Source organism: Epinephelus fuscoguttatus, linkage group LG24 (genome assembly GCF_011397635.1).
Source record: "Epinephelus fuscoguttatus linkage group LG24, E.fuscoguttatus.final_Chr_v1".
Classification (NCBI taxonomy): domain Eukaryota; kingdom Metazoa; phylum Chordata; class Actinopteri; order Perciformes; family Serranidae; genus Epinephelus; species Epinephelus fuscoguttatus.
The window spans coordinates 729,301-744,492 of NC_064775.1; the positions used below are offsets into that span (position 1 = coordinate 729,301).

A 15,192-nucleotide genomic window follows, 5' to 3' on the forward strand; every position below is an offset into this window, starting at 1 on the left:
TTTTCAGTCCCCACAAGTGGGTCTTTTTTAGGGGCCCATTGGTGCTTTCACTGCTACGATTGTGCCCTTACAAACCAGGTATTTTAATCCAAAACATGTCATCTCTTCCTGACCATAACAGAGTAGTTTTTGTGCCTGAACACAACCGCACATTAACCACGGCGATGTTGAATTTTTTTTAGGAAACTGTTGATGTTTTTCTGTGACTTTTCAGACCCTAAACGTGGGTGCTTTTCAGGGACACGCTGCACCTTCAGCAGCTCCAGCAAACTGATTCTACTTATCGACTCGTCCCAGTGAAGCATCAGCACTTAGCCAACACGGTCCATGACAGGACATTAAAACAAGGCCAGTTTGTGACTCATGTTTACTGGGAATTCCTCCTTCGTGGGAAAAACCTGCATCATACAGTATCAACACTTCTCTGTGGAACACACAGAGTTATGCAAGCATTTAATTAGCACAGCAGCAACAAGAGTGTTTTCTGTGTCTTTCCGACACAAATAGCGACGCCCGTCCAACAAACTGACAGCAGCAGGATTAAAGAGCAGGAGACGGACTCTGTGAGGCTGCAGCTGTGCATTCCACCTGCTCTCAGTCGCTCCACGTCCACACACATGAAGACAAATGACATTTAATCACCAAAACAAACGTTATTATTATGATGTTATTATTTAATGGCGCAGAGCAGCGGCCAGCTGAGGTCATCGGCCTAAAATCAGATCCTTGGCCAAAGCCATGCTGCATCTCTAACGAGCTGAAAACTCCTCGTTATGTCAAGTCAGGAAACACCAGAAACAGAATCCACCGTCACAAATCATCCAGCGGCGGCGTGAAAACACACAACGTCACCGCAGCAACACAAATACTGCTGACAAAGAGAGTATCTGAGGTCTGGTTCTGATCAGAGGTCAGATCTGGGTGTTTCCTGTGTGCTGGTTTCTGGGGGAGACTGAGTCCCATCATGAGTCACCAGCGTGGGAGAGTTCGGCCTCCCAGCGAGGACTCTGAGGGTTCCCCACCAACTGCAGGGCACCTCAGCAGCATGAAGCTGGTTTCTCCGCATGCTGCGGCGTTCAGTGAAGGCAGCAGCTCTGACACTGAACAGACGCCGTCGTTGAGGTGGAAGGTGTTCCAGTCGCCAACACATGCCTGTAAACCACTGCCCACATGACATCACATGGACGCCTAATGCCAACTGCCTCACCAAAACAAGTTTCTGATGTCAAACAAATCTGTGAATCGTGTAGTTAAAGTATCAGCAGTGAAAATACACAAGTATCATCGGCCTCATGTAGTTAAAGTATCTGCAATTAAAAGTACACAAGTATCATCGGCCTCATGTGGTTAAAGTATCAGCAGTAAAGATAAAGGTGTGTATGAATTGTTCTTGAGTTCAATTTTTTTGAGTCACGTTTCTTTTGTGTGCAGTTTGTTTTTGCGTCACAGTGACTCAGTTTCACGTCTGGATGTTTTTTGAATTCTTTGACGTCAGTTCTTCTGCGTTCCTGTAAAAGCACCGTCGGTCAGGCTGTTTCCCTTCTTTTAGTTGACGTGTTTGTCTGAAACTAAACAACATGTTCTCTGTAAACACGTGTCATCCGTGTGCGAGGTGCAGAGAACAGAACGCTCTCTATTGTTCTCATATAACTCTGTACAGTCTGTTACCGTGACAATATGTCGAGCTGCGTCACCTGACAGGAGAACATGTCAGACTGTAACGTGCGTGAACGCTGAGCTGCTGCAGGGCGGTTTGTTTCCTCTGCAGGGGTGCAGAGGCGGGTGGATGGGGACAGTGTGTGGAGTCTGGAGCACATTAAACTCCTCTGTGACTGGAAGCAGATGTGGAGTTAACGTCAGAGGGGGTTTCCTTCATGTTCTGTGGTATGAGTCAGATTTAAAGATTCAAACATGACAAACGATGTTTCTGTTTGTTTCTGAATCCAGTCAACATGTTGTTTACAGCCAACGTGTTTATCACCGCGCGCAGTGTTTCCCAGCATGCATCAGGACACAAACAGATTCAGCCAGGTGGACCTTCGAAACACAAAAGAAACAGGGACACGATTCTTTTTTCAAACATGACTCAAACGACATACTCATGTTTTTATTCACTTTGGTTGTTTGTGTATTAATATAATACGTCCAGTTTGTTCTTACGTGCAGTTTGTTTTAACACGTGGTTGGTTTGTGCATCTGGTTTGAACAGGTCATGTCGTTAACATCTATTAAAGTATGTTGTATTAGCAGTTAGTACTTCCTGTTTGGGTTCTGAAGCACTTTTCTGATTTCTGAGCAGATTTATAGATGTTTATTTTAAAAGGACATCAGAGATAATGAAATCCTCTGGAAGTGGACGTCACACTGAATCTAAAAAGATGTGTTTTGTGTGTGTGTGTGCAGATTTGACGGAGTTACGACTCTGAACAGGAGTGCGATTTTCAGAAGTCACACTGAATAATAACATTAATGTCTAACATCCAAGACGAGCTTGTGTTTGACCCATCAGGTGCTTTAAAACGTCCTCACGGTTTCGTCCCCTGTCAGATACAAACAACAACAGCTGTGACGTGGAACACTGATGCGTTTGCAAGAAGCGCCTCCATGGCGACGTGTTGCAACACTTCCTGCTTGGCAGCCTGATGTCTTGTTTCCAGCTCCCAGCTGTTTACTGATGCACTGATTAACGACGTGTGTTGGTATGTTGGAATCTTCATACATGTTCCTGTGTGTCCTAACCCCACTCTGAACTCTCAGCCAATCAGCTCTGCGGCTCAGACCTGCCAGGACCAATCAGACGCGGCGTTCTCCAGGCGAATCCCGGCTGGGTGAGCGCAGCGGCGGTTTGGACGCGGGCCCCGGTTGTCGGAGGCCTCCCCGGCTGTGCTGTAATCTAATTTTCTCTTTAATGGCGGTGATGAGAGCAGCAGATTGGAAACATGTGGAGAGCTGAGCGATGAGAGACAACACAAACACACGTCTCTCCGAGTTAAAGACAGGACGACCTGGACACGGGCGCAGTTCAGGGCACATCTGAGTTTCAGTCTGAGGGACAGATATTTGTCTTCATGCACTTCACCTCCAGCAGCGCAGTTTTCCAATGTAACGACGTAAACGAGCTGCAGGTCGCCAGATCTGCACAAAGTGCCACTTAATGAGATCTGATGTTGTGCCTGAGGCTCAGGGTGCAGATTTGCAGAGCAGCAAAGCGCAACAACAAAAGTTTCATGCTGCTGAGTTTTAAATGTTGATCAGAGTAAGGAGCTCCAGGTGAGGAAATATGAACCTGAAATATTCCAGGCTGCCAGAGAGACAGCTTTTCAGGAGGGGAAGTCTGAAGTCCACAGCTCTAAATCTTCAGGCAGGTTGTGAAGCGTTTTCCCTCTGATTTCTCAGCAGATTTATGGACGTCTGAATTAAACAGAGACACTTCATAAAGTAAAATAAAACAATTAACTAAATGAAATACAAATACTTCAGTAATTCTAATCAACTCATAAACTATTAAACTATAATATATATATATACATTTTTGGACTACTGAAGTGCATTTTTACTGACAGTACACATCTTAATGGGTGGAGTCTATTGTACGGGTGGTCACTGTGAAGCATGTTTGGAGCGCATTTTACAAATAGAGCACTTTTTACCATCGCATTTTGGATTCTTTTGTTTTGCACTATTATCGTGCTCATTTTAACGTTGGAGCGTTTTCTTATTTTGTTATGGGTGGAACGTGTTGAAACTTTTGTGAAGCTGCAGCAGATGAACGAGGCCCCAAAGATCCAGAATAAGACGGTTTTTCTCACGTGCTGGACTTCAGTATTTATCCTCTCTGTGACAAACCAACAGGCCCGAACTGATCAGTCAACAACCTCAATCCTCCTCTACCCCCCCACCACCCGGCCCCGCCCCGTCCCCTGTCCATCTTCATCCTCTCAAACTCCAACACGTGTTGTGAAACTGTTGACAGAGGCGTGTTGGACGTGAGCTGACAGGTGGCTGATGACAGAGTGCGGGGTCTCCACTGTGAATGAAGCTCTTTGTTTCACCTGTTTACACTCCGAGACAGCTGATTGGTCCTCGGAGGGATCGAGTTTCAGACCGCCAAGCTGATGTCAGGAAGTCAGATAAAGTTTCTAAACATCAGAGTGCACTCTGGGAAACGTCATCTGTCTCCATTAAAACATCTTGTGGCGTCGTCACCTGTTCAGTTAATGTGGAGCTGCTGACGTCACTACGTCTGGTTTATGCGGACCAAAGTAAGTGATACCACAGTAAAACTACTTTATTACAAGTACTAATACCGCAGAGTAAAAATACTTATAACTAAAGATCAGGTTTTCTAAAGTCTTCTTTGTGTGTATGAAACTAAAGCTGTGAGATAAACGCAGCATAAAGTACCTGCTGTGTGTAGCGCAGCTCAGTACTCGTGAGTAAAAGTACTTGTGAGGTTCCTGCTGTCTTCCATCAGCCTGCCTGTTACATAAGCCTCTGCTCGGAGGGGTTTTCCTGCTGAGTGAAAGCAGACCAGGACCTGCAGCAGTTCTTTAACGGTCTTATTAAAACATACAGCAAGCTCACGTGAGGCCCCGTCCAGCTCCGGGCCCCCCGGGCCCCCTCAGGGACGGACAATTATATTTTAAAAGAGCTTTTTGAACTAATTCTTGAGCCAATAAAGAGTGTGTGCTGGCTGCGGGACGACTCTGAGATGTTTACTGCACTCAGATCTTTACGGGCCGGAGCCAGAGGCAACAACCGTCCACATCAGTCTGAAGGCATAATTACAACCAGTCCAACCTCAACACTCGTCCCCGCAGAGCCAAAACCTCCGATTCAGAGCCCCCTCATGTGACCGTCAGCCGGCCGTCAGCCACATCCAGCCTCTGCTCAAACAATCAGGTTCTCTTCTGGCCCCAGTTCTGCTCTGCTGAAGTAATCAGGGTCCCAGTTTGGACGGCCCCCGGTGGGAGACGTGGGGGCCAGCGCTGATTAAGTGATGTCTTTTGGAGGAGACGGTTCAGGTTCAAAACTTTTGTTTGAAACTCAGAGGAAAATCTCCATGAGAGCAGATGGTGAACACACACAGGAGGAGCAACCACACCACGGACCAGACCGCTGACTCTACTGTCAATCAAACAAACAAACAAACAAACAAACAACAGACTTTACCATGAAAGGAACAAAACAACTGACATAAAGACACCACACATCCAGACTGTACCTGCGTCTTTCTTGAAGAGACAAATGTCCAAACTCTATATAGAAGATTTTTAAACAACAGCAGAGCTGAACTTTCTAGGAAACCAAAACAAACTATCATTTTTATTTAAAGTTATCCAGTGAGTGTGTTCACTGAACTGACGTTAAAATGTTTGGTTCATAAAATGACAGAAAAAAGTAAAAAAAAAAAAAAAAAACATGTCCAAGTCAACATCTTCTTTTAATGCGTTGATGTGTCCAAAAAAATAAATCTTTTTTAGTTCCCAAATGCCCTGCACACATTTTAGTTAGAGAATGGCCTACATTCTTTTTTAGTTCCCATACGCCCTTTGCTGGTTTTAGTTCCCAAACACCCCGTGCTGGTTTAAGTTACCAAACGCCTTGGCTGGTTTTCGTTCCTCAATGCTCTGTGCTCATTTTAGCTCCTGAATAACCTGTGCTTGTTTTAGTTCCCAAATGCCTTTCATTCATTTTAGTTCCTAAATGCCCTGCACCCATTTTAGCTAGAGAATGGCCTACAGTCATTTTTAGTTCCCAAACGCCTTGGCTGGTTTTCGTTCCTAAATGCCCTGCGCTCATTTTAGTTTCTGAATAACCTGTGCTTGTTTTAGTTCCCAAATGCCTTTCACTCATTGTTCCAAAGTGCCCTGCATTTGTTTCGTTACAGAATGCCCTGCATTTGTTTCGTTACAGAATGCCTATGCTCATTTTAAGTTCCTTAACGCCCCATGCTTCTTTTAGTTCTCGAATGCCCAGCTTTCATTTTAGTTCCCAAATACGCCGCGCTCCTTTTAGTTCCTGAACGCCCTGTGCTCACTTCTGTTCACAAAAGCCCCACACTCATGTTAGCTCCAGAATGGCCCACGCTTGTTTAGAGACCCTGAATGCTCCACACTCATTTTAAAATGTCCATGTGTGAATCAGTTAGTCACACTGTGTTACCTTTAATCTGTGAAGGAAACTTTTTCCTCCACAGAAAACAGCAAATATTGATTGATTAATTGATTGATTGATTCATTCATTCATTCATTCAATGGCGTTCACACTTAACAAAAACAAAACTATATCAGAACATCTTTTTACAAACTGTCACACAACTCCAGTCCGATTTATTCAGTCTGATGTTTTAACACTTCACAAACACACACGAACGCACTGTAAATGATTAAAGGTGAAAACAATAGTTTTGTAGAACGTACTTTGACAAGTGCAAATATCCAGACTGTGTCTGTGTGCTCACAGCGTCACATGAAGCTGAGGCTTTTATTTTGAAGGAGCAGAGGAATGAGTGGTATTTGAGCTGTGATTGGTCGGATGAGTCGAGGTCGTCTTTATTGATGGAGGTCACCCGTCACTCTGACACTGACCTTAGAGGAAGGAGGCAGGTGTGACGAGGACTCTGACGTCCCCCCTCTGGATTCAAGGACAACTAGACCTGGACCCAGACCAGTCTGTCCTGGATTATGTAACTGGGTTTGATGGAAACCAGCTCCCCGGTTCGAGGACAGACGTCTCCTCAGGTTCTCTCTACACATGGATGTCTTCCTGGTCCACGTGTTGGGGGGGTGGTGGGGGGGTTGGGGGGCGAGCCGTGCTCGTCTGGTTTTCCTCAGACAGCGAGTCCAAAAGAAAAAAATCAGCAGCATTGTTATTATCATCAGGTACAACTTCAGCACACACACTTCAGTCCACTGTGTGTGTGTGTGTGTGTGTGTGTGTGTGTGTGTGGACATCTCAGTTCACACTTCCTGATCGATTTACAGGTGACTGGTTACCTGAATCAATAACCATGCTGAAGGTCTGAGTGTTTTTTACGTCTGTCAGGCGACTGAGAGTCACAGGAATCTGTCAACATGTAAACAAACACCACAAGTTTAAAGTCAACAGCAACACGTCATGTCGGACAGTTTGACCTCTGACCCTCAGAAGTCAACTCAGTCAAGAATAGTTAAGAATGTCGTTGTGATGTTTGAGGGCACTTTGACTGAATTTCTATTTTTAGTTTCAAAAATCTAAATTTGTCTGCTGAATTTTCTGAAAAGGTTCAAAATCTTAAAATAATTTACTGACGCCCGCGCTCATTTTAGGATGCCAAACACCATGCATTGTTTAGTTCCCAAACACCCTACGCTCATTTTCATTACCAAATGCCCCAAGCTTGTATTACTTCCAGAATACCCTGCACTCGTTTCAGAATTCAGGTTCTCATTTTAAGTTCCCTAACACCCATGTTCATTTTAGTTCCCAAATCCCCTTGCACTGTTTTAAGTTCCCAAATGCCCAACTCTCATTTTAGTTCCCAAATGCCTTGCACTTGTTGTAGTTTCAGAATGGCCATTTTAGGTTCCCTAATGGCCCACACTAATTTTAAGTTCCCTAACATATTCAGTGCCAGAATGGCCCATGCCCATGGTAAATTTTTAGTTCCCAAGTGCCCTGCGCACGTTTTGGTTCCAGAACACGCGACACTTCGTTCTCAAATGCCTGGTGCTCATTTTAGTTCCAGAATGGCCCACACTCATTGTTAGACCCTGAACGCTCACGTGAATCAGCTCGTCATGCTGTGTTACCTTCAGTCTCTGAAGGAAACTTTTTTCTCTCGCTGCTCCACGGAAAACGGGGAACACATTAATTTATTGATTGATTGGTGTTTACGTTTATCAAAGACCAAACATCTGTTGACAAACTGTCACACAGCTCAAGACTCATTCATCCAGTCTGATGTTCACAACACTTTTCAGTATGTTGGCTGTTTACCATAGAGGCATGAAAGAAAAATGTTTCCTTCACACATTGAAGGCAACACAGCATTACAAACTGATTTACACATGGTCATTAGGAAGGTAAGGTATTTCTTTAAGACCCTGAATGCCCCACACTCATTTTAGTTCTCTTTTTTAAACAACATCACTGATTTTACATCAACACAGCATCAGTAGATCAAAGGTTAGACAAATCTACGATCATTTCTACGACCAAAGGAGAAGAGGAGGAAACATGAGGTGATCTGAGGTCACTTCCTGTAACAGTCCAGAAACATGAACCATCGGACTGCTCGGAGACTTCATGAAAGCGTCTCTGTGAAACATAAAAAGACCAAGAAGTCAGTGGAGGTTATCAATCTCTGAGTAAGGGTTTCCCTCGACTCACCCAGCCCCCATCCCTCATTGTGTCCTCCCACGCTCCCTCCACTCAGCCCGGCCAAGTCCTGATTTTCCTAAAACAAGGGAATCCCAGTCCAGATAAGCCAGGGTGTGTGTGTGTGTGTGTGTGTGGGGGGGTTCCTCTGCGTCGTAACTCATCTGTCAGAGATACTCGAGGAAACAAAGAGGGAAACATTTGGAGTCCAGATCAAGAGCTGAGGAGGAGACAAGGACAACTACAAACACCAGCGACGATACGGACAGAGAATACAACAACTTCATTAAGTCCGAACTGACTCGAGGCCAAATCATGTGACTAGAGTCCAAAGATATGCTGTTTAACAAGTAGTCAATCAGTAAGACCCAAGTCAACACCAAAAAGTCTCCTTTCAAGACAATCAGGTCCCGAGTTAAGACAACATCAAGTCCAACAAGTCAAAACCGTTTTTACTCAGCTGATCAAATAAAACAATCAGTGTTGATTTTATGTGTCAGAATCAGACTTCTAGTACAAACAGATCCAGAATCATGTCACATAGTCTCCTTACCGAGTGGTCGATAAGGAAAGGACACAGAATAACAACGTCTGCACCAAACGTCCTGTGACACATTCCTCACAATGTTCCAGAGTGGCCCGCTCTCGTTTTTACCTCAACTTTCCATGTTCATTTAAGCCCCTGAATACCCTACGCTCATTTTAACTCTATATTAGTTCTAGAACGCCCAGCACTCACTGTAGTTCCCGTGCATTTTAGCTACCCAATAGCCCACACTCTTTTTTAGTTCCTGAAAATCCTGCACTGATTTTAGTTCCCAAAAGCCTGGTGCTTATGTTAGTTCCAGACATCCTGTGCTCATTTTAATTCCCAAATGCCTAGCATTCATCTACGTTCCAAAACGCCAGCACTGATTTTAGTTCCCAAACCCCCCATGCTCAGTTTAGTTCCCAAATGCCCCATGCTCAACTTAGTTTCCGAATATCACAAACATTTTAGTAGCCTAACAGCCTATGCTGGTTTTTAGCTCCCAATCACCCTGCACTGATTTTATTTCCCAAACACCTGGCACTCATTTTAGTTCCAGAACACCCTGCTTTCATTTTAGTTTTCATTTTATTTCCCAACAAGCCCACATTCATTTTAGTTCCCAAATGCCCCACAGTTATTTTATTTCCCTAAAATCCTGTTCTGATTTTAGTTCCCAAACGTCCCAAGCTCAATTTAGCTCCCAAACACCTGTTGCTTATTTTAGTTCCAGAACACACCATGCTCATTTTAGTTTCCAAACGCTCTATTTTCACTGTATTTTCCAAATGGCCAGCACTCACTGAGTTCCCAAGGACCCCACTCTAATACAAGTTCCCAAACACCCCACAGTCAGTTGGAAAAGCCCTCAGAATAAAACATGTAAAAGGAAAGAGCATTATATGAAAACTTGTGTAACAAACGTCCTGTGAAACAATCATCACATTCAAACACCGGATGATTTTCAGGGTCGAGCTGCTGCAGGTTGAACACTGAATCACTGCAAAAACAATTAACAAGTAAACCTCTGCGGACTTATAACTTCCTGTGTGGAGAGGGGAACAGATGGATGACGCACAGAACAGGCTGGTAGAGCCAAGACTGAGTGAGGAGGGCAGGTGCATGAAGGCAACATCCAGGACTTCATCTAAACGGATTCTACCATCCAGTCTACCTTTAAACCATGTCCGAATCATCCGAAACTCTAACTCTGAATCTTAAAATTTAAATTATGAAAAACTACGTGTCATAACGAGGTTTATCACGATAATAGTCTGAAATCAACCCTCTCATTTCAGTTCCCAAACACCTCAAACTCATTTCAGTTCAAAAACGCCCCAAACTCATGTAAGTGACATTCACGGTGGAGCAACCGCTGCTGCAAGTTAAACACTGAATCCTGAGATATTGCATTCCTAGCAATGCTATGACCTTTGACCTTTGACCACCACATTGTTAAAACCAAATATTTTTCCTTTTATTTTCACGCCAGGTGAGACAGGAAGAAGAGTCTGAACTGTACTTGCTCTGTGAAGCAGCTCTCAGATCTTGCTCTTTTTTCATGTTTCCCTCACAGTCTCCATGTTGCCTTCACAGTCATTGTCTGTTTTAGGAAAGAAAATGAAATGACTGATGCTCACTATATAAACAATAAAATAAATCAGTCTTAAAGAGTTAAAGAGCTCAGAGAAAATACATTTAACCTTTCATAAATATATTGATTAAATCTCCATTTTTAAAAAATGTATGACTCTATTTAATATGTGAAACTCCATCACCGTCACTTTAAACCAGTTCAACAGTCTGACCTCAGCCAGTGATCCCAGTCCTCTGTACTCGGAACGTTGATGTGTTACATAACAGAGTGAAATTACAGCTCAGCTATTATTTTCTTTTTCTTCCTCTGTGGTGAATAAACTTGTCACTTTTTTTCCCCCCGCCAAACTGAAATAATGCGCCAGTTTCCACGGCGACGGGACTATAAAGCCTATCGCTGCCCCTGCGGTTGGAAAAGTGATGTCATCCGTCACATCGGAGCTGGTGTTTCTGAATGTGGACCAAACCCCATGCACTTTTCTACTGCTTTTAAATCTGTTCCCCACCAAGTCCTGTTAGTACACACAGTACCGGTACACACAGTGCTGCAAGCTTAACAAATCTCTAGTATTGGTACATGAAGATTTGTGGTGGTAAAAGTTACTGCAGTTTGAAAGTTTGTGTTTTTATTTGATTGTATTTGAAGTATTGTTATTGTTTGTTTGTTTACAGTTTGTTGAAGCTGGTTTTGTTTGTATTTACCAGATAAATAAAAACAATACTAACTGTTTCCGGTGACTGTTTGTGATGCAGTCTGGTTCATGTTCTGTAAAAGATCCGGAACATTCTACCCAGGAATTCAGCTTTTCTCGTGAGAGTACCGCACACTCTGTAAAAGTGGCATTTTTTATTTTGATCCATTAGCTTGCTGGAATTTCATCCCCATTAGCCAACAAGCTAACATCACATTATCCTTCTTAAATCACAACTAGTCCATAGCCATTGGTAGCTTTGTCACCGTCTACCTATGCCAATCCTCAATGTCTATGTGCAGTTTCACATAGATTGACCAACGTGAAACGTGGGACAGACAGAATGACTGACTGACAGAATGACACACTGACAGTTTCCGTGATTACGTACAGCATACCACCCTCAGATTATGTGTGGTCATATGCCTACAAAGTTGCGTGGTGATGGGTGAAACCCTTGAGATGTTCTACACCTTTATGTGATGAGCCACGCCCTCCGCAATATTCATTGCCTTATAGAAGCTCAGTTTTAGGAAGTTTTCCAACTTTTGCCAAGAGGGAACTTTAGATATTGCTCCCTAGATTATGTTCACCCAGTTTCATGCAGATCGCTCAAACTTCCTAGGAAGAGATCCATTTGAAGTGTTTTTCAAAAAATTCAAAATGGTGGAAAATCTATATAAGTGGAAGTTATGGGTTCTTGAGGCAAATGTGTTCCTCATGAGGAGAGGCATCTCTGTGCAAAGTTTCATGTCTCTACCACATACGGGGCATGAGATATGCCCATTCAAAGTTTGACATTTCAATGGGTTGCTATAGCGCCCCCCTTTGGCCAATTGATGTAATATTGCTTCATTGGCATCCTCCCATGACCCTCTACCACTGTGCCAAATTTCACATGGATTGACCAAGTCAGTGAGGAGAAAAACGTGGAACACACACACACACACACACAGAGTTTTCATCATTACATAGTAAGATATCCCAAAATATAACAGGCCAGTTTTTTCTGTAGGAATATTATTCAGCAGCTTATCAGTGACTTTAATACATTTACTGTTTATCAGAACACAAATGAACCTCCAGAAATCCTCTAAGAAAACACAGAACAAAGCAGCTGCAAAACTCACCTGAGAATCTTCGTGTTTTTAGGTTCTCTTCAGTTTTAAAGTAATCCGGTGACAATTGTCCGTAAATTCATGGCGCCATTGTAAACAAGAGCTCCTCGCGGATAATTCGGCTCACTTTAATGGACACTTTGAACTAAAAGTGAACAAACAGACAAGAAAACTTGCTGTAGCTTACAGCTAACTGTGACTGGCTCCAATACAGCCATACATGCCCCAAAGCATTATGGGAACTTCCCAAAACTTTATTGACCCCCGAAAAGCAGACAAAGAATAATATTGATTTTAAAAAAAACATTAATATTATTATATTATATTGTTTACTATCAACAGTTAAACAAACAGATGGAAGGTGTTTGAATCTGCTGCCTACAGCTGCTAATTCGGTGACCGATTATTTTTCTCAACAAACTGAATAAAACCCATAAAATATACTTCATGTATCTGTTAGAGTAACTTGTTTGCAGCATTAGTACAAAATTCTGAGGGATGTCGTACAATTGTTAGTCGGCTATGTGAATGTTCACAGCTGCACACGTTAAAAAAGGTTTTGTATCAGATTGAAAATAAAGACATTTCCATTTTTAAAAAAGAATCAAAACTTCTTTATTGTTAAAATCAATACAGAAATGTGTAAAAACACCAACAGCATCATGTTGACGTACATTCTCATGTTCTTTGGCACTCCTCTGTTTTAAATGACATGGGATCAACATTAAAGGCACAGTTCACTGTTTTACTTTCAGGAAACAGCATCCGCCAAGCAGGCTACATGTTGTACAAGAAGGAGAAAACACCTGACAGCTCCTCTCTTTCTTAAACTGGCGCTAACACTTCCTACCAGCCCAATAAATGTTTCTCGTAGGCTAACTAATTTTACAGAAATGCTAACCCTGCTTTAGATGTGCTCTAAAATGAAGTTATTTTCTTGCCCAAAAATCAGATATTTGAGGAAAATGAGGACATTTTAGAATTTTCTAGCCATTGAACTACGTAGTTAGCTTGCTGCCCTGGACACATGTAGCCTGTTTTGGTGGCTAGTTAGCCAGTTAGCCATGGAAACAACTGTCTGTTAGTTCTTGCTAACCCTGCTTTAGATGTGTGCTGAAATATAAAACCTAAAGTTTAGAAGTTCCGTCCAACAAATAAGATAATTTTGGTAAAACAAAGACATTTTTTCAACTTTTTATAGCTGCATATTTTTGTGGCTAGCTAGCCAGATAGCCACATAAACAAATAAACACTGGTCCACTGCTGTAGTTGTGTCTGACATATGCAAACAATTTAAAGTTTTGATGTTCTTCTTACTTCTTCTTCCATAAATCAGATTTGGTCGGTTAAAAAAAGGAAAGTTAATTTGTTCAAATACAGATATTTTTAGATTTACTAGCCATTATGCTGCACCGTTAGCTTCCCGCCCTCCTACTTTAGCATGAGGCAACAGGAAGGAGAAGGTTATAGTACATTAAAGACAAAAAAACAAAAGGACATGGCGAGGCAAATGCATCTGCAAAATGTATTGAACACATTCACTCCATATACATATAAATACATTTTTGTTGTGCAAATTGCAAGTAAGGACGCCTCCGGGCGGCTAAAGGCAGCGCGGCATGCTGGATCAACACATCTGGTGTGTTGACCTGATGGTTTATTGTATTTTTATTATTACGTTGATATAAATTTACACATTAAACCCCAGAGATTCATGACGTGCTAAAGCTAATGTTAGCCCATTTGGCACTTTGTTATCAGTCGACCAAAACAAAATCTGAACAAAACTGAATTTGTAAAATGTCGCTGATATTGTTGCGTTAAAGTTTAGGGTGTTTCTAGGTGGACATTCTGAGAAATATCCACACGCAGCCCATATTCTCCACATCCAGCGGACTGTTGGTTGGCTTGTTTAAGGCGCATTGGAGCCGCCGGGAGAGGACTGGTTTTACTGGTCAGCTGCCAGTTCTGGTACCTAGCCTACGTTTTAAACCTTTTGCTCAACTTGCAAATGAACAGAAATGAGCTGAAAACAAAATCGACACCAGAGGAAAAGGAGACGACCACTTCCTGTTCTGGAAGAAATGTAATCAAAGATAAATAAGTTATGAAAATAGTATTCCAGGGAGCCAGCTTCCCATTATTTTACACAAAATAAAATATATCTAGCGTGGGTCTGCTTCCGCCCTACAGCGCAGGGAGGAACCAGACCTCCACGTATCCTCCTCTTCTTCTTCTACCAGTTTAAATAGTAAAGACGAGGCATGTCTGCTATATTTAAAAATGCTCTCTCGTTACTAATTCCCTGACGAGTATGTCCTGTACATGTTTTTACAGCTCTGGGTAAGGTGGTGGAACATGAAGGTGAAGTCCGGAAGATCTTTAAGGACCCCTGCTGCCGTTGCCATCCCAGCCTAGGCAACGGTTCCTCTTCTGGGGTTCACTCAGCCTCAGTCCGTTTACCATTTCCCGGGAATGGGCGTCCCACACTCGTACCATGAGACATAGTTTATGTGGGTGTGTCCTCCTATCTGGCCAAAGTGGACTGGCTCCTGCCGCACGGCTCTGTAGAAACCTGGACCAGGAACAACAGGTGAACTGTGAGAAGGACTTATGGTTTTATTTCAGTTGGAGGTTCAAAAGAAATTATGAAATAAAGGTTTATCCAGGTCTGAACCATCAGGACTCTATGAAATAAAGGTCTTACCAGGCCTAGATGGGAGCTGGTCTGCTCGGAGCTGCCGGCCCGTTCTTCCATCCAGGAATGAATCAACGAACTGACAGTGGTCCTCCCCGAAGCCTGTCTGATCCCCAATGTTGTAGAATTTACCTGCAGGGTGAAACAACCAGAGACGGATCAGACCCGGGCTCAGATGGACTCCTGCATGAGGCGAAA

The 15,192-nt window shown here is 43.0% G+C and overlaps 1 protein-coding gene and 1 long non-coding RNA gene across 9 annotated transcripts in view; both read right to left on the reverse strand.

The window, feature by feature from the left end:
• LOC125885147 (uncharacterized) overlaps positions 1-12,504 on the reverse strand; it is a 16,887-nt gene extending 4,383 nt beyond the window's left edge. The window contains exons 1-2 of the long non-coding RNA XR_007448819.1: positions 12,309-12,504; positions 6,591-6,831 (exon numbers count right to left, since the gene is read on the reverse strand). This is a non-coding gene — a long non-coding RNA (uncharacterized LOC125885147). The remainder of the gene's footprint in view (positions 1-6,590; positions 6,832-12,308) is intronic.
• A 376-nt stretch (positions 12,505-12,880) lies between these two features.
• Positions 12,881-15,192, reverse strand: part of abi3bpb (ABI family, member 3 (NESH) binding protein b) — a 32,464-nt gene continuing 30,152 nt past the window's right edge. For all 8 annotated transcript variants that reach the window (XM_049570210.1, XM_049570211.1, XM_049570209.1 and 5 more), the window contains 2 exons: positions 15,004-15,126; positions 12,881-14,871 (listed from right to left, as the gene is read on the reverse strand). In XM_049570210.1, the coding sequence (XP_049426167.1) occupies positions 14,756-14,871; positions 15,004-15,126 (239 nt within the window). In that variant the 3' untranslated portion in view covers positions 12,881-14,755. The remainder of the gene's footprint in view (positions 14,872-15,003; positions 15,127-15,192) is intronic.